At 48.9% G+C, this 23,958-nt stretch overlaps 1 protein-coding gene across 10 annotated transcripts in view; it reads right to left on the bottom strand.

The window, feature by feature from the left end:
- Positions 1-23,958, bottom strand: part of TRAPPC9 (trafficking protein particle complex subunit 9) — a 596,424-nt gene that overhangs the window by 441,399 nt on the left and 131,067 nt on the right. For all 10 annotated transcript variants that reach the window (XM_087864581.1, XM_087864582.1, XM_087864586.1 and 7 more), the window contains 2 exons: positions 9,647-9,792; positions 2,217-2,302 (listed from right to left, as the gene is read on the bottom strand). In XM_087864581.1, the coding sequence (XP_087720707.1) occupies positions 2,217-2,302; positions 9,647-9,792 (232 nt within the window). The remainder of the gene's footprint in view (positions 1-2,216; positions 2,303-9,646; positions 9,793-23,958) is intronic.

The following is a 23,958-nucleotide window of genomic DNA, read 5'->3' as shown; positions in this document are numbered from 1 at the left end:
CTACCTTCTAGTGGCAATTTTTATTTTATTCTTTGTTCTTCCTTTTTATTAAAAAGCATATATTAGTTTTAAACCAGATAAAAATGAAAGCTATTTTTGAGACAGAAAGAGAGAGAGTGCAGGAAAGCAGGGATGGGGGGAGGCAGAGGGAGCGGGAGAATCTGAAGCAGGCCTGAGAGCCAAACTGTAAAGCTGGCAGTGTCTGGCACGACAGGAGGGAACAACACTCCTTCTGTCAGCTTGCTCTCTGCAACCTCAGGACTGGAGGCCTGACATTCAGCTGAGTTTCTCAGAGCTCAAATGAATTCTGGACCCCATGCCTCATGCTAAGAGCCTAATCTTCATCTTAGACACCCACCCGTCTGCCTGGTGAGCTCCTACTCATCCTTGTCTTCTCAGCTGGGTCCTTGTCTCCCGGGAAGCCTTCCCCGACTCCCGACGTGAGCCCTGAAGCACCTCGTGCACCCACAGCACTGACCACGACAGGGACTAGGCCCTCCAAGTGCCCTGCCCACAGCCTAAGCCATGGCATGAGCACTCAGCAAGATATCTTCACAAAAACCCACCCCTCACCCTAAACATTAGCGCAACACTCACGAGGAAAACATGAACAATCTCAAAACCGTCCTTTCCAAGTCTCTGAAAAAGTCACAAAACAATACTATATGCTAATATGTAGTATTAATAACAACATATAGTACGAACCAAGCAGCTCTACGCAGCAACACACAGTACTAGGTACTAACCCACAGTACTCGGCAGTGGTACATAACAACGCACAGTACTAGGTACTAACCCACAGTACCCGGCAACGGTGCACAACAACGCACGGTGCTAGGTAATAATGCACAGTACCCAGCAATGGTGCACAACAATGCACGGTGCTAGGCACTAACCCACAGTACCCGGCAGCACTACACAACAACGCACGGTGCTATGTAATAACGCACAGTACCCAGCAATGGTGCACAACGCACGGTGCTAGGTACTAACCCACAGTACCCAGCAGCGCTACACAACAATGCACGGTGCTAGGTACTAACGCACAGTACCCGGCAGCGCTACACAACAACGCACGGTGCTAGGTACTAACGCACAGTACCCGGCAGCGCTACACAACAATGCATGGTGCTAGGTACTAATGCACAGTACCCAGCAACGGTATACAACAACGCACGGTACTAGGTATTAACCCACAGTACCCGGCAGCGCTACACAACAACACACGGTGCGAGGTACTAACCCACAGTACCCGGCAGCACTACACAACAACGCACGGTGCTAGGTACTAATGCACAGTACCCGGCAGCACTACACAACAACGCACAGTGCTAGGTAATAATGCACAGTACCCAGCAGCAGTACGTAATAATAAGCACAGAGAAGACCTGAGAAATGGGACCTGCATGACAGGTGGGTGGCTCTGGTCCAGAAACATCGGAACTAGTCTGGAGAGTACACATCTCCTTCCCACTGACTATGGGATTAGGTAAGTGGTTCCAAGGGACTCCACTACAAAGTGAGGCTTTAAATGCCCTACACAAAACAGAGAAACAGAATAATGGATTTCAAACCTGAATGAAAGTTCCCATTGGTGGTGCGATGGTCTACTCTACAGACCTCGCTCTTCCCTCAGGCCTTGATGGTCTTATCATCTTGCAGCAATAACGCAAGGCTGATACCGAGTAGCCAACAGAACATACCCTTTGTAACCTAATCTCATGTAAGTTTTGACATGATTATTTCAAATCTCACATCCAATCAACTACACTTCACGTGTGTTCAAATCAGAGTCTGTTCACTGACTCAAACATTGAGCACCGAGCACTAAAGACACAAGAATGACAAGATATGGTCTTCCTTCACAGAAACCTTATAATCGTTGCCAAAACAAATATTAAAACAGACATATAGGGGCACCTGGGGGGCTCAGTTGGGGCGCCTGGGGGGCTCAGTCATTCAGCGTCTGCCTTCGGCTCAGGGCGTGATCCCAGGGTCCTGGGATCCAGTCCCGCATCAGGCTCCCTGCTCCACTGGGAGCCTGCTTCTTCCTCTCCCACTCCCCCTGCTTGTGTTCCCTCTCTCATTGGCTGTCTCTCTCTATCAAATAAATAAATAAAATTTAAAAAAAAACAGACATATATCAGAGAATGTGTGCCTCAAATACTAAGTGAAAAGCTCAGTTTCATGCTAAGTTGCTGACTGGTGATACATACCATGTTTTCAACTCGGAGTTCAAATGGCATTGGGTTGTATACCATCAGCTGAACTTCACACACGTCTCCTTGAACCCACTGGAAATCTAGAAATGCACACACAAAAGCATCGACGTATTAGTTAGTGTTTTTGCATATTTCACATGGTTTCAGATGACTCCTCTGGCAATTCATTTTTCCAGTGAAACAGTGGGCATTATGATCATCTTTAGATGAAAATCCAAAGCCAGTGTAACTGTAGCCTTCTCAATAACAAAGTAAGTCATCACTGCCACTTAGATGCCTTGTAATGGATGTTTCTTGCCAACTTTAGCGGGCTGAATTCATGCTGGTATGTCAAATGCAACTTTACAAAACTGACATCAACCCAGACAGCACCGTTCCTGGTACAGACCCGTAAGTCACACAGACCTTCACTGGTCCAGAGGCTGGTACTTTAGGAAGACAGTGCTGCGGTCAACTTCAAGGGGCATACAGAATGACTCTCCTGTCCCCTCCCTGAGAATGTGAGAGAAGATGGTGGCATCTCCTCCCGGGTCACTCCCAAGTCACCTGTAGTCCAACACCTATCGGAGGCATTATTCTGAGATGAACCCCAAGACCCCTGGCCCTCCTACAGATGCCCTGTGTAATCCTCTCCCCACATGTGAATATGGTGATCAGGTTATGTTCTATAACAAAAGTGAGGGGATTTTGCATAAAGGTCCCCAGTCACCTGGCTTTGAGTTAATCAATAGGAGATTGTTGCGGGGGGGGGGGGGGACTCATCTAATCAGGTGGGCCCTTAAAAGGGGCCACACTCCTCCTGAGTGAAGATTCAAAGCGTGAGTGGGTGTATGGAGGAGGCCATAGTGGCAAGGATCGGAGAGGGTCTCCATGAGCTGGGAGGGTCCTGGCTGACAGTCAGCAAGAGAGCAGGGGCCTCAGGCGTAGAACCACAGGAAGTGAATGAAGAACAACTTGAGGGAACCTGACCCAGATCCTTCCCTAGTCAAGCCTCCAGATGAGGACACGGCCCCAGCTGACCCTGGATTTCAGCCTGTGAGACCCTGAGCAGCTAACACATGCTGGACTCCTGACCCAAAGAAACAGTGAGAAAATAAGCCTGTGTTGTTTTAAGCTGCGAAGCTTGTAGTAATTTGTTACAAAGCAAGAGAAAACTAAAGCAGTGCCCACCTCCATTTCCACGGCCCTTAAAGACACCCTGTTAGGCAAATCACAAGGAATTTCAAAATCAATTAACATGTGTTGGGCACTTTCGAGAAGTTTATCTCATTACTCTTCATCACCACCTCGAGAGACAGGTATCGTAATCCCCACTGCTACAGGGTGCACACTCAAGGTCCAAACGAGTTAATACATGTGCCTGGCAATCACAGAGCTAGTAAGTGGGGCCACAGGGACTCACACCCAGGACTGTGAACTCAAGAGAGGTATCTCGAACGGACACTGGTGTCAGAAGGGTTTTTCGGCGTAGATACAGAGTAGTAATCAGTAGATTATGATAAGGATTCTTCAGTTTTCATAAAGACACCACCGCACACACTTTGCACCAGGCCGCCTGCACACAGATCTAGACTGGCTATGCCACACCTGTCACATGCGGCCCACAGCTGGCATCCTCACACCGCCTGAAATAAGGGAACAGCCCAGCAGGTGAGCTCATTTTAAAAGTGCCTGCACAACCATGTGCTCGCTGGAGCCTGCTGTCAATGCAGTGACGTGGACAGCAGAGCAAGGACATCCCCGTTCACAAAGAACAGGCGCTGACAGGCTGAACGGCCCGCCCTCCTGTGGCCTTGACCAACGAGGCAGCTGACAGCCAGATTTGTGGCTGCCAGGCTCCAAGGCCTGTGCTCCCCTTCCCGAGCTGCTCTGCTACTGCTGGCTCCAGAAACCCAGGCCTCCCCCTCCTGCCCCGCACCTCCTTACAGAGCTTCCGGGACCCTCAGGCAGGAGAAACCCCCAGGGCAGGCTCACAGACCATTCTCTAGAGCACACGGTGCATCTGCCTGGCCCTTCAGCAGCATCCCTGAGCCCACACTGTCTCTAGCAGCAGCCCCCAGCCCCTTCGAACAACCAAAGCAAACATCACTTGTTTTAACAGGCGGCTCTGCCTGGCAGCTAAGGAACTATTTGTTTTCTCTGTCATGGTCAAAAAAGTCATTATTTAAAAAACCATTTTCCTGGGGTTCTGAAAGGACCCATTTATACTTGCATGGTCCTACTCTACTGAAGGTAAATCTAAGAAAAAACACTGATTACAGCACTGATCACCTGATTATTTTTGTCTGAAAGAAGACCCTCTCCTCTCCAAGCCTCAGTGTGTCAGAGCACACGGTGGAGGCCCTTCCTTGAGATTCTATCCCAGAAACCAGAAAGGAACAGCAGTGGGTGACTGTTCAACACCTGCCCAGCATCGGGCCCTCCCCACTCAGAGCCACACCATACTCTTTCTACAACATCGGAGGGACCTGCCCGGTTGGAAGCACCCCTTACTTCTCGCTGCATCCCAGCACCTAGGACAGTGCACACAACTGCTCTTCAGAACCTTCTCTCCACAGCTGCCAGGTCCTCTAGGAATAGTACCTCACCTGACCCTCAGAAGAACTCTCTGAGTTAGTGTCTCTTGTCCTCTCCTCCGTGGACAAGCAGGATCTTGTCTGAGACGGCAAGTGGGAGGCTGCAGGGCCAGGCTGTAGCCCACAGCCTGTGCAGGCCACCTCGACCTCGACACTAACCTCGACCTCGGCACTGAGCCTGGCCATGCCACAAAGTCCTAGCACAAATGACAGGAAACCCTTCGGCCCCGTGCCCGAGCTCAGGGCCTGCACCACGCTCACCTCCGCGCAGAGCTGAACTGGGGCACTGGCAGCACTGGCAGCACTGGCAGCACGGAGCAGGAAGACGGGTAAATTACTGCAAGTTAGAGTGCAGACGGTCTCAAAAACTGCCCCCAGGGGTTTCTTTCAAACACTCCATGCCCCCTGCTGCGATGATAACTCCCCCAGTTACACACAAAGACTCATTTATAGAGATTGGAATTTTAGGTTAAAGATACGTGATTCTGCAAACCTCTAGGCAGGTCTTTGCTGATGAGATGCTGCGGAAAACATATTAGAAGCCACAGAATATAAATTACATTTTCCTACCCGTGGGTATTCAACAAATAACATGCATTTCGGCTGAGGCTTCTGTTATATTTCAGAAAAAATCTTGCATCACCCACTGCATTTATCCTCAGCCCAGGCGAGCAGGCGCTTCTCCCTGCGACGAGGAGCCACATGACAAAGAAAGAAACCCCTGAGCTTTGAGTCATAACCTCGTAACCTCCTCGGCTGGAGACTGAGCCCTGCACTTACTAGCTGTCCGACCTCGGGCAGGTCATTTATATTCGCTCAGTCTTCATTTTCTCCTTTGTCAACTGGGGACATAATGCCCGGAGGATCACACAGTTATGCAAATCACTGGATCCTGTTTGTCTAAGCCCTCCCCAACAAGTGTAGGGTGTTACTTTATAAAAAGAAGCCTCAACAATTTAAGATTGGAGAGGAAAAAACAAAGAAGCAGGACTGGCTCTAGCGGGGATTGGCGGGGGGTTGGAGCTGCAGCCACAGGCCCAGGCTTGGGGGGGGCAGTTAATTCTCTGCTGTCACAGGCTCCAAAGTCTTCATAATTTCTGAAAAGGGGCCCCACAAATCATGTAGCTGGTCCTGAGAAGGAGTCTCATACCTCCAGTCTCCCAAATAACTTCCGGAAGTTTCTCTAAACAAAATGGGTGAAAGTTTCCTAAAAATGTTCTTTAGGGGAGAAAGCTTATGACCAACCCCAATGAGACAGAAAGAGTAGCCAGAAACTCCCAGACGGCCCAAAGGAGATAAGCTTCAACTTGATGTTGAGTCTAGGTCTGCCCAGACAGGGATTTGCCCACCATCAAAAGCCAATAAGACAGAGATTGGAACAGGACCCGAGTCTTCCACCCCCAAAGAGGTCAAAGGAGGGTTCCCACAGGAAGACAGGCCCCGCCCGCGGGTACGTCCACAGCAGTGGGTCTAGGAGCCCCCTGGCCCTTCCCGGTCTACCACAATGCCCACCCAGCTTCCCTGTTTCCAGTCCTCTCAAGCTTATCCTCCAAGCAGGGGCCCCCAGGGCAAAAGGATGAGCATCTCAAAATCAACAGACTGAAACCAGAATGTCAAAGACAAACTTGCACCACAAATGCCTGCCTGGGCGGGCCTCTCTCCCCGAACAACCAGGAGACACTTGCACTAGCTGGTCCCTCATTCACATTAATGAACATTTACTGGCCATTACTGGCACCTTACCAGATGCTGGCCGCTGCTCGACCACAGAGATGGAGCCACCGCCACGACCACCCCAGCCAAGGCTGCCACAGCTGCCATCACCAACGCAAGCAGAGCCACATCGCGTGGCACCGCCACCACCACCACCACCGGGGGGCCTCCAGGAGCAGAATGGCTCTGCCTTCCTGCACCTTCTCCCCACACGAGGACCTCCATGGCCGACCCAACAGCATCTGGGGGGCAGGGAGTCGGGGAAATGTAGTCTTCAGGCTATTAGCTCAAGCAGCACGGTGAGAACAGCGGGCAGGGTCAGAGGACCAAGCGGCAGTATCTGGCCGCCGGTAAACATCTGTGTGGACTGGTTTTTGTACCCCTTACAACACCTGGCCCACAGCAGGGGGAATTCATGCCTGTGTGACAGAAGCAAGAGCACACGGGCAAAATCGTTTCCCAGAACACAAATGGAAAACATTCCAACATTGTCAGAGAAAGCTCAACTCTCATCATTTAAAATATATTAAATACATTTAAAGTCAAGGAAAGGCAAGGGTTCCACACCGCAGAAGAGGGTATTTTTCTCCACTTCAGCCCATCTTTATTTAATGGCACTAATTAGAACTAGCCATGATTTTATTTATGGGTCCACTTACTTGTACTTACTACTGCTTGAAAGTACTACTGAATACTTCCCTCCAATTTCTACCTACACCTCATGACAGCAGGGACCATGACTGCCTTGTGACCATTAGAACCACGGGGACACACGGATGCCACGTGCCCGGCACAAAGGAGAAACTCGAGGAGAGTTTACTGCTGGATCAAAGACTGAGCCAATGGAGACACACACAGACGTGCACACACGCACAGATACGCGTGCACATACGGACACGCACAGATACGCACGCGTGCGCACACACACAGAGACACGTGCACGCATGGATTCTACAGTATAGTATGCTACACGCTTGGGGCTCCTAATTTCAGAAACGTAACAGAATTTACAATCCGATGCTATTTTTCAAGGACATGTTCCCGTATTTCTTCCTCTATTATCTTCTTGGTTTAAACAATGAGCAGCCGGAGGCCCCCAAGCCATACCTTGCTTCTCGAGAGACAACATCACCATCAAGGGAGGCTCAGGTCACCTTCCCAAGTTGGAGGTGTCCCTGCTCCAGCCAGGCCAGTGCTTACTGCTCGTCCAAGCTCAGCAGGTAAGCCAGCAGGTCCTGCGAGGGACAGCTCTACAGTTTTAGACAACTTGACCTACGTCTCATCTTGACATCCCACTCAGCATGTGCTTCTGCCCTGCCTGCTGCCTACATGGATCCGACAACCGGCACAGGGCAGGGACTGTGGGCTGGGTTTCACTCAGGCCCCTGCCACATGTGCTCTGCACACCGGAGAAAACCATACTTCCTCTGAGAACACTGGGAGAACTAAATGAGCTGAACTGTGACACCGTCAGATACGGCACAGTGTGAATAAAGAAATGCTTGCCATTAGAAGTGAGCACTCCTACCCCAGTCATGCCCTCTGTCCTAGGAACAACCTCCTCTCTAAGGAAACACTTTGTTTTTAAGGTGTTCAGATAACATACTAATTGTAAATAAGGTTTATTATGAGACGCTTCCAGATGCTAAGGATTCTAGTACTGGTATTAATGTAGGAACTCTTCGCTGAGACCACATGACATGCATAACTCTCACGCTGTCCGTCTGGACCTGAGCCGCATGGTGCCGGTCAACAAGCACAAAATGCGTCCTGAGCCAAGGCCTGCTCTGAGTTCTTCAGCAAGTCATTTGAACTCCCTGAATCTCAGTTTCCTTATCTGTAAAATGGGGTTCATAATATCCGCCCCTTCCTTCCCGCATCCGAGCAACACCCTTCTAGCAGCTGTCGGTACGGCAGCGAGCAAATGGAGGGAGGGGAAACAGAAACAGATGAATGCGAGTATAAGTACTACGGAGAGAACCGGACCCCGAAGGCAGAGTGCTGGGAGGAGCATCCTCTCTGGGGATGGCACGGGGATGAGCCCGGGCAGAGGGCACAGCCAGCGCCAGGACCCTTCTGTTACAAGAACAGCAAGGAGCCGCACAGCTGGGTCTGAGGAGCAGGGGTAGGTAAGAGAAGCAGGAGGAGAACAGAGAGGCAGGCAGAGTGCTGCACGGCAGGCCAGGCCACAAGGGCCGCGGTCCCCGCTGTGGGGTGGGCGGTACCGCCGGTGCAGAAGGCACCTATATCCTGGGAAGAAGGGCCTCCTGAGGTCAGGCTGCCTTTTTGCTACATTCAGGATGCGGTGATTACAAGTGGAAATAAAACAGGAGAAGAAAGCACTGCACTTCAAAAGCAGAGAGCAAAAGCTTCTCTGGTCTCGGCAAGTACCCACCAGGGATGGGCCTCTCAACCCTTTCGCTTCGACACTGCGACACTAGGCTCATGTCTGGCAGTGATCAGCACCATTACCCAAAATGTCAGGGGCCCAAGGAAGGGGGAGCTGGCAAAAAATGAGGCTCGCTGCTGGGCCAGGCTTCAGGAAGGACAGAAAGGGTGGCGCATGAGCCCTGGGTCTGCTGCCAGGGAGGAGGGGAGCAGGCAAGGCTGGGACCCAGTGGGGAGCCTGGCACACAGAAAAGCGCATTAGAGACTCAAGAATGCGTGCTGGCTCCTGCTCTACACCGAAACACGCTCCACCTGTCCCTGCGGAGCCGCCGGACCCCTCGGAACTGGCGTCCTCAGCCCCAGGCAAGCAAGGCCAGGGCTGAAGGGCTTAACAGAGAACGTCATGCTCTGTCCCTATCGCCCAGGCAGGTCTGAGCCCAAGTCACCCTCCAATCTCAGATGACCCGGAAGTCACTTTGGGCTCTGATGATCCCTCTCCTGTTATCTGCTTCAGTCCTGATAACAGTCCTGATAACAGGTCTTCCAGTTTCTAGAACTTCCACAAAACTCACCTTTAACGAAACTGATTTTAAAAAATCAGACCTAGGGCCAGAGTTCTGACAATGGCAGCAGACTGCATAAACTGAGACGGAGCCTATGCACACGCATGAGGGAAGCGGAATCTAGAAAAGCCGCTGGAGGCCATGCGGCAGGGCACGGCCAGAAAGCCAGGAGCAGCGTGCCTACCTATTTTCTTGTTCCGCTCTTCTCCACGGTTGTGCGCAATAATTGGTGAGTAGATGAACGGGCTCTTGGTCGACACGTTCGGACCCAGCAAGCTTTTCATTTTCCGTGGCCGGAGGCTGGCAGGAAGGTTCAACAGCTTCACACGCCTAGTGTTTCAAACGGGACAAAAATACTTCAACCACCTTGTTAGCTCGGTTTCAACGTAAATACCACCAAAAATATGTGTCAGAAAAACAGTACACCCCAGAGCAGAGGTTAAAGCACTCCGGCTCGGCAGGACAGAGCAGAAGATTACCGCACATGGTCACTGAGGACCATCCCGGGCAGCAGCCGCTCCCTCCGCCGGCTCCAGCAGCCGCGAGGACCAGGCCGAAATCCGCACCGCTCTGCTTGCCAGCTATACGCCGGGGACGAGTGCCTTGCCTTCTTCCACACTCGGGCTCCTTCTCTACAGTCCTCCCTCACACACTACTGCGAGGGTTCGTGTCAGGGCTCGGGACCTACCACTCAGTGAGGCCGGGTCTCTTCTCCCGCTGCCTGCCTCCCTTCTGGCGGGCGCGCCCCCAGCACACAGGAGAGCAGGGGACTGCAAGGGTCAAGCAGGTAACAGCACCATGCGCTTCACTGAAGAGCAAGGCTGACCCCCGTCAGCACCGCCTGCACTTTACGCTGCTCTCCCAGCCGTACCTGTGAACTCACCGCCACTCACGCTCGATCGGCTGGCTCCTGTTCATTCGGGATTTACCAATCTGCGCGGCCTGAGCATTCCCGGGCCCCTGCTCACCACCTCGTATGTGTCGTCTCAATGAAACATCCCAACCACCCTCCTAGCCTGGCTTCTATTACTAATGCCTCCACATCATCAATCAGGAAACTGACCCCACAGAGACCATAATTACCCAAGTCGCACGGCTGGAAGCTGGTGACAGCAGGAGACACCACGCTCTTAAACCTGTGACCCCCTCCCATGACCAGCTAGGCCAAAGGGGTTAGGATCTGGAATGTTCCGAGGTGGGGACACGGGATGGTCCGGCAGTGACCCTGCCAGCACTCCTGCCCTGTGTGTCTGTAGCTTCCTCGCAGGAAGGTGAGGCCAGCGGGTTGTGAAGGAGTCATGCATATCCCCCTGGAACTGAGCCATTTGTTTGCTTTTCATTTCATTTTCCTTTCAGCTCCTTTAGGATGCCTTTTTTCACTTTTTTTTTAAAGATTTTTTTTTTTTAAATAATCTTACACCCAATGTGGGGCTCAAACTCACAGCCTCCAGATCAAGAGTCACTGCTCTGCCAACTGAGCCAGCCAGGTGCCCCTTTTCATATATCTTTGATCCATTCATCTGTTGGTGGGCATTGGGTTGTTTCCATGTCTTGGTCATCGTGAATGATGCTGTGATAAATATGGGGGTGCAGACATCTCCTCGAGACCCAGTTTTCTTTCCCTTTGGATACATACCAAGAAGTAGGATTGCTGGATCATGGGACAGGTCTATTGTTAATGTTCTGAGGAAACTCCACAGTGGTCGGACTGCTCTGACTCCCACCTGCACTGCACGAGGTCCCCTTCCTCCTCCCCCCGTCTTCCTGATGACACCACCATAACAGGTGCGGGGTGGTACCCATCATGGTTTCTACGTGCACCTCCCTGATGGTGAGCGAAACTCAGTGTCTGTATGGTACCTACACACAACGGGATGTTACGCAGCCACGAGACAAAGCCCTTTGAAGCAGTGAGCCAGCATCCAGCTCTCTCTCCTCCACTCTGGAGGAATCCCAGAGGCCAGATTTGGCAAGTGGGGCAGAGACGGATGCAGACTCTGGAACACTGAGTAGCCCAGGAGTCACCTGCCCTGGAAAACTGCCCGACTTGCACTGAGTTTCATGTGAGTGAGACATAAACCCTTGTTGTAAGGATTAATCTTTCTCAGACTTCGGGGTTAGTATTCCTGCCACAGCACAGGCTAACCTATATTGGCCAACAAAGACCCCCTTAGAGTCCACAAATCACTGCTTTCTCAGCTGGAAGGGATCTCCGATACCTGGTGCAATCCTGTCCTATGCATATATACCCCTATGGCACTCAGCAATCACTCACAACTCCTCACATCCCCTCCTGGGACCGTCACTGATGGCCACACACATGACTCCTGTCCATTTCCCACAATGACCCAAGGGAGCAGACGGTGCTTACAAACCAAAGTCCTCAAAGCCAAGGACCATGTCTTGTACATCTGCCCTGACCCCCTTGTCTTTGCATGCACCATTCTACTGCACTTTATTCAAACAGGATCAGCATCACTTAACATTTCTTACCTGTTTCAGTTTAGCTGTGAGCTCTCCAGGACAGGGGCACCCGGGTACCCACTGCCTGGTGCGATACTTCAACAGGTAGCTCAGGAAATACTGAATGAATAAACTCCCCAAAATTGAATTTTTTATTTCTATTTAAGATTTTATTTATTTATTTGAGAGAAAGAGAGGAAGAGACAGTACAAGCAGGGTGAGTGGGAGAGAGGGAAGCAGACTCCCCCCTGAGCAGGGAGCCCGACTTGGGGCTCAATCCCAGGACCCTGGGATCCTGACCCAAGCCAAAGGCGGACACTTAACCGACTGAGCCACCCAGATGCCCCCCCCCCGAATTTTTTTAAAAGATTTATTCATTTACTTGAAAGAGAGCACACTCCAGCGAGGGGAGGAGCAAAGGGAGAGAGAATCCCAGACTCCCTGCTGAGCACGGAGCCTGATGCGGGGCTCAATCTTACAACCCTGAGATCACAACCCTGAGCCAAAATCAAGAGCCAGACGCTCAACCAACTGAGCCACCCAGGCACCTCCAGAAGTTCTAGCTCAGCTTCCAAATCATTCAAAATCATAAACTCAAGCCTAAGCATTACTAACAGCTGCAAACCCTAGCCGTTTGCAAGCATGCAAAAAAATCCCTGTGCACTGCACTGGGACCAAGATGAGCGAATGGTAAAGCCAGCCGAGACGGCATGCCTGGTGTGGGCCTCAGGTCCACGCACACCCAGCCCAGAGGCATTCCCTGCGGATAATTCTCAGTCTGCCCGAGAAGTGCGCACACCCTGACTACCATCTGAAGGACCTACCTGCTACACAACTAGCACAGACTAGTTCATCGCCCTGCACCTCAACCTTCCCACCTATAAAACAGGAAAAACACCAGCTACCCGGTAACGCCGTGGGGGAAGAGGACACCTCCTTCCCCTAGTTCCATGCTTCCGTGAGAAGGGACGTCCTCAGAGGAATAGTCCTGACCTCTCTGTGCGCCCCCTCACTCCTCCTAAGGGCGGGGGCCAACGTGGATGGACAACTAGGGTGTGCAATGCTCAACCCCTTCTCTTGAGGCCCACCTGCCCACAGGGGGCACATTCTGCCATGCCGTCCACGCGGACAGAAAGGGTCTGGCCCTCCAAAAGAGGCACAGAGTCACCCAGCTCTGCTAGACACTGGGGTAACATCATCTGGCCAACCTAAGCCATGCTGTTCACTGGCTCTTCCATCTGTCCGAGACAGGCCTTTGTTCCTATTGACTCCAAACTCAGGCAAAGAAGGAGGAGCATCTGACGCGGTACGTTCGACCTGTAGCAGGCTACTCTGTAGCAGGCTACTCTGCAGACAAGCAAGCCAACACACGTACAGCACCTGTAACGGCGCCTCACACAGAGCAGACTGCAGAAGCCTTTCTCTTCCCCTCCTTAAAACCACACTTGTCTACAAACAGACAGCAAAGCCCCTGGTGCCAAGACTCCAGCTCTGGATTGGAGTAAAGAAACTGAGTTTTGGTCCCAACCCTGCTTCGAGCAGGCTGCTGAGCCCTGGACCAGGCACAGCCTATCTGAGTCTTAGAGTTCATTCATGTGTAAAGTGAGTCTGTTTTCTTGCAACACAAATAGGTTTCTGTGATATGCCACCATCACCACCTAAAAATGAGATGTCATCTGTGATTCTACGGGACTCATCTATACCAGCGCAGAAATCCCAGATCACATAAAAGGCTTTTAAAACACGCAAAGGAATTCTAAGGGCATGGTCAGCCAGAAAAGTAACCTAACAGTGGCCACAAGGTTCACGCATGACTCGAAACTTAGCATCAAGTATCTTTTTATAAGATGTATCCTGTGGAAAATCACTCAAGGCATTTGACCTACAGGACACACCACTCCTTTAGCATGAATCCCTGCAGAACCAGTAACGCTACAATTAGTCTATGAAGCTGCCAACAGGAAAGCAGAGATCCAGGGGTCAAGTTTCCAAAACAGGGCTTGTATGTAGAGATTCCATTCGGAAATGGATGCCGTGCCAAAGCCCGGCTGCGCTCGGCTCGCTGTGGCTGACGGGGCACACACTGGCGACAGGAGTGTCGGGAAAGCGGCTTACCTTCTCTCATTGGTTTTGGACCCACCTACCTTCTTCACGGCAGAAACAGATTCTAAGAACCTACTGGGCATCTCTGCACAGATGGGCCTGGCCATACGTGCCCCACACCTGGCCGGGCACGACCGACGTGGCTGGAAAGGGCACACACACCACCAGGTCAGTGACGTGTGAGTGTCCCGCTCTCACTCCTGACTGGACTACACGCTTCTCACGATCTCCACGAAGCTCTAGTGTGAGCTCCATTGGGAGGTTATGGGTGTGGCAATCACACGAGTGTGAGGGAAGATTCTGGACAACACTGCACCTGATGAGGTCATGGGAGCCCCACCTGGACTGGGATGTGGGAGGCTGTCTGTCCTGTCTCATCAACCAAGAAAACTGCCCTATCATGGCCTTCTAAGCCCTGTTTTGAATAAATACCTGTAATCTGCTTCAGATAATATAATTAACTTAAAAGTTTAAGTTTTAGGGGTGCTTCTCTGGCTCAGTCAGTAGAGCGTGCGACCCCTGATCTCAGAGTTGTGAGTTTGAGCCCCATGTTGTGTGTAGAGATTACTTAAAAATAAAATCTTTGGGGTACCTGGGTGGCTCAGTCGGTTGAGCATCCAGGTCTTGCTTTCCGCTCAGGTCATGGTCTCAGGGCCCTGCTTCCGGCTCTGTGCTCAGCAGTGGGGCTACTTGAGGGTTTTCTCTTTCCCTCTCCCCTTGCCCCTCGTCCTGCTCATGCACATGCACATTCTCTCGCTCTCACTCAAAATAAATAAATAAATATTTAAAATAAAATAAAATCCTTAACCAAAAACAAAAAAAAGTTTAAGTTTGAAAAGCACCAAAGCCACTGGAAAACTACTCAAAGGTCATTCTGACTGAAGGGTTTGATAACTTATCAATTAAAATACCCTCATTAACTCTAGAGCTCTTTGCCAGACTGAAGGAGCTGAATGTTAGCTCATCAAACCAGCACCAGCCAACCCCCTCCAGGCCGCCTCCAGGCCACCCCCCCCCCGGAAAGCCCCACTGGTTCACTGTAAATGGCATCTAAGCTTTACTACCATTTCTTCTTTAATAATTCACAACTTGCTCTGTGTGAATAGTCTACGTGACTATTACTTGCTTTTGTGTACATTATCATTTTATGGAGAGTTCTAGAAGGAATAAAATAAGATGGCTTCTAGTTTTAACGGGACTTCCCAGCGCTCGCTCTGGCCAGTGGGAACTGGGTAGGGGTTTGGCAGCCTCCTGCTTGACCATTTGATGTAAGTCTGCCTCTTGCTTGACCAGGACCGAAGCCCCAGTGTCAGGCATTCAATAAATATTGGATTACTTGAATTTTAGAACAGAATTACAGCAGGGATATATTTTGGCCCCTTTTTTCTGGTTAACTTGCATCGTGATTACTTTAAACCGGTTCTGGGTGAGCCCAGGTCATGCTCCCATGCCTACAGAGCAGGTAGGTGTCTTTCTGTAAGCTGATGAGATGGTTTTACTTTTCAAAACTAGGAAAGTCCTCAAGAGGAGCAATGGTCCCAGTCATCGCTTCTAAAGCCACAGCCGTACCCAGGAGGCATCGCCAGCATCGAAGTAGCTTGTGTCTGACAATTCTCCCCATCTCATTCTGTGACACTTATCAGAAGCTTGGTCTTCAAATGTACATATTGCTGAGCTCTTCCCTGCAATGCCTGGTGGGAATTTTTCTTAATCGAACTGACAAAGTCCATGTTTCCAGGCACAAGTCCTTGGAACACTGTCCTAGTCCACAGCACTGCATCGGCCCTCTCCAGAGAGAAGTGAGGAAGGCTGATTCTGTAGGAGGGTGGCGGGGTCCCTAAGCACAGCACACAGACTCGGCAAGCACCTGCCGCGCTCCACGTACCAAGCAGCAGTCACGTGGGTCTGCCAGCCTTTGCCGGCACCCCAAAACACCCACCATCTCTGACTGCTGCTTCACACGACAGTGCAGCTCTGAGTTCTCTGCTGCCTAACTCCCATCAAGAGCTTACTCCTGAGAAATCACACTCATGCCTGATGTACACGCAGACCACCCACAACGTGAGACAGTCCCCGCTGTATGGCTGGGACAATCCGGGCCATTAGAGTGCTTGTCGTGGTCAGCCTGGGCTGTTATGACAGAACACCAAAGATGGGGGCCTTGAACAGCAAACATTTCCTTCTCGAAGCTCCAGAGGCTGGAAGTCCAAGATCGGGGTGCCAGCACACTTGGGTCCTTGGTGAGGGCCCTCCTCCTCGTTCACAGGCAGTGCCTTCGCACTGTGACCTCATGTGGAGGACAGAAAGAGCTCTGGCCCCTTCATCCGCAGCCAAATCGCAGCCGGGACAATTTGCAATGTATCCAAAATCTGTCCTTATTTCTATCTGGGTGGCTTTAGGAAAAGGCCCTATGGAGGAGTCAATCCTTGAACTAAATCTTGAAAGATGACTAAGTAACAACAGGCAGAGTCGGGGCAGCAGAGACATTTCAAGCAGATGATGAGGCCAGAGCAAAGGTATAAAACCTCGTCTCACACTGGGACTCTAGGTGCTTCTGCAAGGTGTGTGGGGATGGTAGGACCAAAGGCACAGGAGCTCACATTAAATCTGGAGACAGAGCAGGCCACAGGCAGCTCTTTAAGCCACACAAGGCGAGCACATGAGATACACTGACTTTCCAAATCTTCCAAAGGCATTTCCTTCCACTTTGCCAGGGGTGCTAATGCTACCGTGGTAAAGAACCCATCCACTGGACTTCCTACACCTGATCACATGTTTTTAATGAGATCAGGTATGAGTGATGCAATCAGTGAGTCATTGGGACAATGAGGGCTTATTCCTGTAGCCGAAAGTCTCCAAGAATCATTAAGAACATGTTCACACATGTGGGTAGTAAAGAGCCCAGTTTTTCTTAAATAGTCCACGACCACACCAGGCACAGGAAATAGCACCAGGACTCCGGCAAGGCTCACCTCGCTGTTCAGAGGCGGCTCTCCAATACAGGCCACACAGAACCTGACAGTGAAAGAGACACATTGCCAAAAAACCGGTCGCCACAAATTTAATAGTATTTGCCGAAATACTAGACTATCACACTTCTACCCAATCTGGCGTGATGTTTGTAGGCAGCGAAGGGATTAAAATGCTTACATCACAGTATTCTTTTCAATCGATGCACTGTTTGAAAATTTAGGTATACGGGGGCTCCTGGGTGGCTCAGTAGGTTAAGCCTCTGACTCTTGATTTCAGCTCAGGTCATGATCTCAGGATGGGATTGAGCTCCATGTCGGGCTCTGGGCTGGACATGGAATCTCCTTGGGATTTTCTCTCTCCCTCTGCTCCTCCCCACTCCACTTGCACACTATGTGCTCTCTCGCTCGCTCTCTCTCTAAAAAAATTAAAAAAAATAATAATGATGATGATGATGATGAAAATGTAGGTATAAAATGTCTCCAAGGCGAAAACGGAGATTTACTGAGTGCTTACTATGCACCGGCCACCGTGTTCCATGCTTTTATATGCATCGGCTCAGCTAAAACAAAACCAGTAGCCCCATGAGGAGCAATTTTAAGTCCATTTTAAATATTAGAAAACTGGAGTTAAGATGGCGGAGGAGTAGGGGACCCCTTTTTCAGCCGGTCCCCCGAGTCGAGCTGGATAGGTACCAGACCAGCCTAAACAACCACGGAACCAGCCCGAGACGCAGGAAGATACATCTGGATCTCTACAAATGAACATCTCCAGCGCTGAGGATTGAGGTACGAAGCGGGGAGCCATGAAACCGTGCACAGATATCGGAAGATAAACGGAAGGGGGAGGGAGCCGCCGCGTTCGGGCGCCGGGAAGCGGTAGCCACTTGCACGGGGGAGCGGGCGGGGCTCGCGGACGGCACCCGCAAAACAGCAGACTGAGACCTTGAGCTGGGTGCCCTCGCCACCAGGCATCTCACGGAACCCCGGAATCCCGGTGCGCTCACTGGATCCAGACTGAGACCGGGAGCTCCGGGAGCGGGCGCGGGGCGGCTGGCGGCTGGCGGCATTAGAAACACAAAGGACAGAGACGCGCCGGCCCTGGAAGTGAGGGCTGGGACGCCGGGTGTGGGGCGCACATCCCGGGACGCTGCAGGGTTGAGCAGCACCAACAGTAACGGAGTTAAAGTGGCCAGAACATCAGTGGAGAACGGGCCGCAATCCCTCTGTTCTGTGACAGAGGCTGAAATTCGGCCGCTGCTGCTCTGACTCTCAGATGAGGCACAGCAAACCACCAGGGAAAGCCGCCAGAGAACAAAAGCCTGGAAATACCCGCTCAGGGAGTGCCCATCCCCATCCCCCCTCGCAAGGGACACGGAGACTCTACCCAAACAGGGTTGCCTGAGTATCGGCGCAGCAGGCCCCTCCCCCAGAACACAGAAGGCAGGCTGAAGAATCAAGAAGCCCACAACCCGGGGAGCCTGGGTGGCGCAGTCATTGAGCGCCTGTATTCGGCTTAGGGCGTGATCCCGGCGTTCCGGAAAGGAGTCCCTCATCGGGCTCCTCCGCTGGGAGCCTGCTTCTTCCTCTCCCACTCCCCTGCTTCTGTTCCCTCTCTCGCTGGTTGGCTGCCACTTAAATAAATAAAATCTTTAAAGAAGAAGCCCACATCCCTAAGATCCCTAAAAAACAAGGGGCACGGCCTGGGACCCAGTCAATAATTTGGGCTCTGGACAACCCCGCAACCTCTCCTCAACAGAATGACAAGAAGGAGAAGCCCCCCCCCAGCAAAAAAAAAGACTGTGTGTCTGTGGCCTCTGCCACAGAAATAATGGATATGGATGTAACCAAAGTATCAGAAATGGAATTCAGAGTAACGATGGTCAAAATGATGAGTAGAATTGAAAAAAGTATTAACGAAAAGGTTACTGAGAATATAGAATCCCTAAGGACAGAAATGAGAGTGAATCTGACAGAAATTAAAAATTCTATGAGCCAAATGCAGGCAAAACTAGAGGCTCTGACGGCCAGAGTCACAGAAGCAGAGGAACGGGTTAGTGAATTGGAGGATGGGTTAATAGAGGGAAAAACCAAAATAGAAGCTGGTCTTAAAAAAATCCAAGCCCACGAATGTAGGTTACGGGAGATTACGGACTCAATGAAACGATCCAATGTTAGAATCATCGGCATCCCCGAGGGGGTGGAGAAAAACAAAGGTCTAGAAGAGATATTTGAACAAATTGTAGCTGAAAACTTCCCTAATCTAGCGAGGGAAACAAACATTCGTGTCCAACAGGCAGAGAGGACCCCTCCCAAGCTCAACCACGACAAACCTACGCCACGTCACGTCATAGTGCGTTTCGCAAATATTAGATCCAAGGATACAGTATTGAAAGCGGCCAGGGCAAAGAAATTTCTCACGTACCAAGGCAAAGGCATCAGAATTACGTCAGACCTGTCTACACAGACCTGGAATGAGAGAAGGGTTGGGGGAGCATATTTAAAGCTCTTTCAGAGAAAAACATGCAGCCAAGGATCCTTTATCCAGCAAGGCTGTGATTCAGAATTGATGGAGAAATAAAGACATTTCAGAATCGCCAGTCACTAACCAATTTCGTAACCACGAAACCAGCCCTACAGGAGATATTAAGGGGGGTTCTATAAAAGTAAAAAGGCCCCAAGAGTGATACAGAACAGAAAGTCACAGCCAATACAAAGACTCTACTGGCAACATGGCATCATTAAAAACATACCTCTCAGTACTCAGTCTTAATGTTAATGGCTTAAATTCTCCCATAAACGCCACAGGGTTGCAGATTGGATAAAAAGAAATGACCCATCCATTTGCTGTCTACAAGAGACTCATTTCTAACCCAAAGATGCATTCAGACTGAGAGTAAGGGGATGGAGTACCATCTTTCACGCAAATGGACCTCAAAAGAAAGCTGGGGTAGCAATTCTCATATCAGATAATTTGGATTTTAAACTACAGACTATAGTTAGAGACGCAGAAGGGCACTATATTATTCTTAAAGGAAGTATTCAACAAGTGGAGATGACAATTATAAATATATATGCCCCCAACAGGGGAGCAGCAAGATACACAAGCCAACTCTTAACCAGAATAAAGAGACATATAAATAAAAATACATTAATAGTAGGGGGCCTCAACACTCCACACTCAGAAATAGACAGAACACCCTGGCAAAAACTAAGCAAAGAATCAAAGGCTTTGAATGCCATACTCGACGAGTTGGACCTCATAGATATATAGAGAACACTACACCCCAGAACCAAAGAATACTCATTCTATTCTAATGCCCATGGAACATTCTCAAGAATAGACCATGTTCTGGGACACAAAACAGGTCTCAACCGATACCAAAAGACTGAAATTATCCCCTGCATATTCTCAGACCACAACGCTCTGAAATTGGAACTCAACCGCAAGGAAAAATTTGGAAGAAACTCAAACACTTGGAGACTAAGAACCATCCTGCTCAGGAATGACTAGATAAACCAGGAAATCAAAAATCAAATTAAACAATTTATGGAGACCAATGAGAATGAAAATACAACAGTCCAAAACCTATGGGATACTGCAAAGGCAGTCCTAAGGGGAAAATACATAGCCATCCAAGCCTCACTCAAAAGAATAGAAAAATCTAAAATGCAGTTTTTATATTCTCACCTCAAGAAGCTGGAACAGCAACAGAGGGACAGGCCTAATCCACGCATGAGGAATCAGTTGACCAAGATTAGAGCAGAAATCAATGAATCAGAAACCAGAAGTACAGTATAGCAGGTCAACAGGACTAGAAGCTGGTTCTTTGAGAGAATCAATAAAATTGACAGACCACTGGCAAGACTTATCCAAAAGAAAAGAGAAAGGACCCAGATTATTAAAATTATGAATGAAAAAGAAGAGGTCACAACGAACACCATTGAAATTGGAAGGATTATTAGAAATTTTTATCAACAGCTATATGCCAATAAACTAAGCAATCTGGAAGAGATGGAATCCTTCCTGGAAACCTATAAACTACCAAGATTGAAACAGGAAGAAATTGATTTCTTAAACAGGCCAATTAATTATGAAGAAATTAAGTCAGTGATAAACAACCTTCCAAATAACAAAACTCCAGGCCCGGACGGTTTTCCTGGGGAATTCTACCAAACATTCAAAGAAGAAATAATACCTATTCTCCTAAAGCTATTTCAAAAAATAGAAACAGAAGGAAAGCTACCAAACTCATTCTATGAGGCCAATATTACCTTGATCCCCAAACCAGGCAAAGACCCCCTCAAAAAGGAGAATTACAGACCGATCTCCCTAATGAATATGGATGCCAAAATCCTCAACAAGATACTTGCTAAAAGTATTATCCATCCATCCATTATCCATTAAAAGGATTACCCATCACGATCAAGTGGGATTCATACCTGGGATGCAAGCGTGGTTCAATATTCACAAATCAATCAGCGTGATACATCATATCAACAAGAAAAGACTCAGGAACCATATGATCCTCTCAATCGATGCTGAAAAAGCATTTGACAAAATACAGCATCCTTTCCTGATTAAAACCCTTCAGAGTGTAGGAATAGAGGGTACATTTCTCAATCTCATAAAAGCCATCTATGAAAAGCCTACTGCAAATATTATTCTCAACGGGGAAAAGCTGGAAGCCTTTCCCTTAAGATGAGGAACTCGACAAGGATGCCCACTCTCGCCACTATTATTCAACATAGTACTAGAAGTCCTTGCAACAGCAATCAGACGACAAAAAGGGATCAAAGGTATTCAAATCGGCAGAGAAGTCAAAATGTCTCTCTTCGCAGATGACATGATACTCTATATGGAAAACCCAAAAGAAGCCACTCCCAAACTATTAGAAGTTATAGAGCAATTCAGTAACGTGGCAAGATACAAAATCAATGCTCAGAAATCAGTTGCATTTCTATACATGAATAACGAGACCGAAGAAAGAGAAATTAGGGAATCCATCCCATTTACAATAGCACCAAAAACCGTACATTACCTTGGAATTAACTTAACCAGAGACGTAAAGGACTTATATTCTAGAAACTATAAATCACTCTTGAAAGACATTGAGGAAGACATAAAAAGATGGAAAGATATTCCATGCTCATGGATCGGAAGAATTAACATAGTTAAAATGTCCATGCTACCCAGAGCAATCTACACTTTCAATGCTATCCCGATCAAAATACCGAGGACGTTTTTCAAAGAACTGGAACAAACAGTCCTTAAATTTGTATGGAAATAGAAAAGGCCCCGAATCTCCAAGGAACTGTTGAAAAGGAAAAACAAAGCTGGGGCCATCACAATGCCGGATTTCGAGCTGTACTACAAAGCTGTGATCACAAAGACAGCATGGTACTGGCACAAAAACAGACACATAGACCAATGGAACAGAATAGAGAGCCCAGAAATGGACCCTCGGCTCTTTGGGCGACTAATATTTGATAAAGCAGGAAAAAACATCCGGTGGGAAAAAGACAGTCTTTTCAATAAATGGTGCTGGGAAAATTGGACAGCTACATGCAAAAGAATGAAACTTGACCACTCTCTCACACCATACACAAAAATAAACTCCAAATGGATGAAAGACCTCGATGTGAGATAGGAATCCATCAAAATTCTAGAGGAGAACATAGGCAGCAACCTCTACGACATCGGCCAAAGCAACCTTTTTCATGACACATCCCCAAAGGCAAGAGAAACAAAAGATAAAATGAATTTATGGGACTTCATCAGGATTAAAAGTTTCTGCACAGCCAAGGAAACAGTTAGAAAAACTAAGAGGCAGCCCACGGAATGGGAGAATATATTTGCAAACGACACTACAGATAAAGGACTGGTATCCAAGATCTACAAAGAACTTCTCAAACTCAATACACGAGAAACAAATAAACAAATCAAAAAATGGGCAGAAGATATGAACAGACACTTTTCCAATGAAGACATACAAATGGCTAACAGACACATGAAAAAATGTTCAAAATCATTAGCCATCAAGGAAATTCAAATCAAAACCACACTGAGATACCACCTTACGCCAGTTAGAATGGCAAAAATAGACAAGGCAAGAGACAACAATTGTTGGAGAGGATGTGGAGAAAGGGGATCCCTCCTACATTGTTGGTGGGAATGCAAGTTGGTACAGCCACTCTGGAAAACAGTGTGGAGGTCCCTTAAAAAGTTAAAAATTGAGCTACCCTATGATCCAGCCATTGCACTACTGGGTGTTTACCCCAAAGATACAGACGTAGTGAAGAGAAGGGCCATATGCACCCCAATTTTCATAGCAGCAATGTCCACAATAGCTAAATCGTGGAAGGAGCTGAGATGCCCTTCAACAGATGACTGGATTAAGAAGTTGTGGTCCATATAGACAATGGAATATTACTCAGCTATCAGAAAGAACGAATTCTCAACATTTGCTGCAACATGGACGGCACTGGAGGAGATAATGCTAAGTGAAATAAGTCAAGCAGAGAAAGACAACTATCATATGATTTCTCTCATCTATGGAACATAAGAACTAGGATGATCGGTTGGGGAAGAAAGGGATAAAGAAAGGGGGGGTAATCAGAAGGGGGAATGAAACATGAGACTGTGGACTATGAGAAACAAACTGAGGGCCTCAGAGGGGAGGGGGTGGGGGGTTGGGATAGACCGGTGATGGGTAGTAAGGAGGGCACGTATTGCATGGTGCACTGGGTGTTATACACAACTAATGAATCATTGAGCCTTACATCGGAAACCGGGGATGTACTGTATGGTGACCAACATAATATAATAAAAAAACATTAAAAAAAAAAAGATTTGATTAGTCCAGGAAAAATAAATAAATAAATAAATATTAGAAAACTGAGGCTCACAGAGCCAAGGCCACATGCTAGTGAAGAATAAACCCAAAGTTTCTAACTCCCA

Source organism: Ursus americanus, chromosome 9, assembly GCF_024610735.1.
Source record: "Ursus americanus isolate L20-20 chromosome 9, mUrsAme1.1.p, whole genome shotgun sequence".
NCBI lineage: Eukaryota > Metazoa > Chordata > Mammalia > Carnivora > Ursidae > Ursus > Ursus americanus.
Note: the sequence above shows the minus strand (reverse complement) of the source record. Positions and strands in the feature narration are given on the sequence as shown.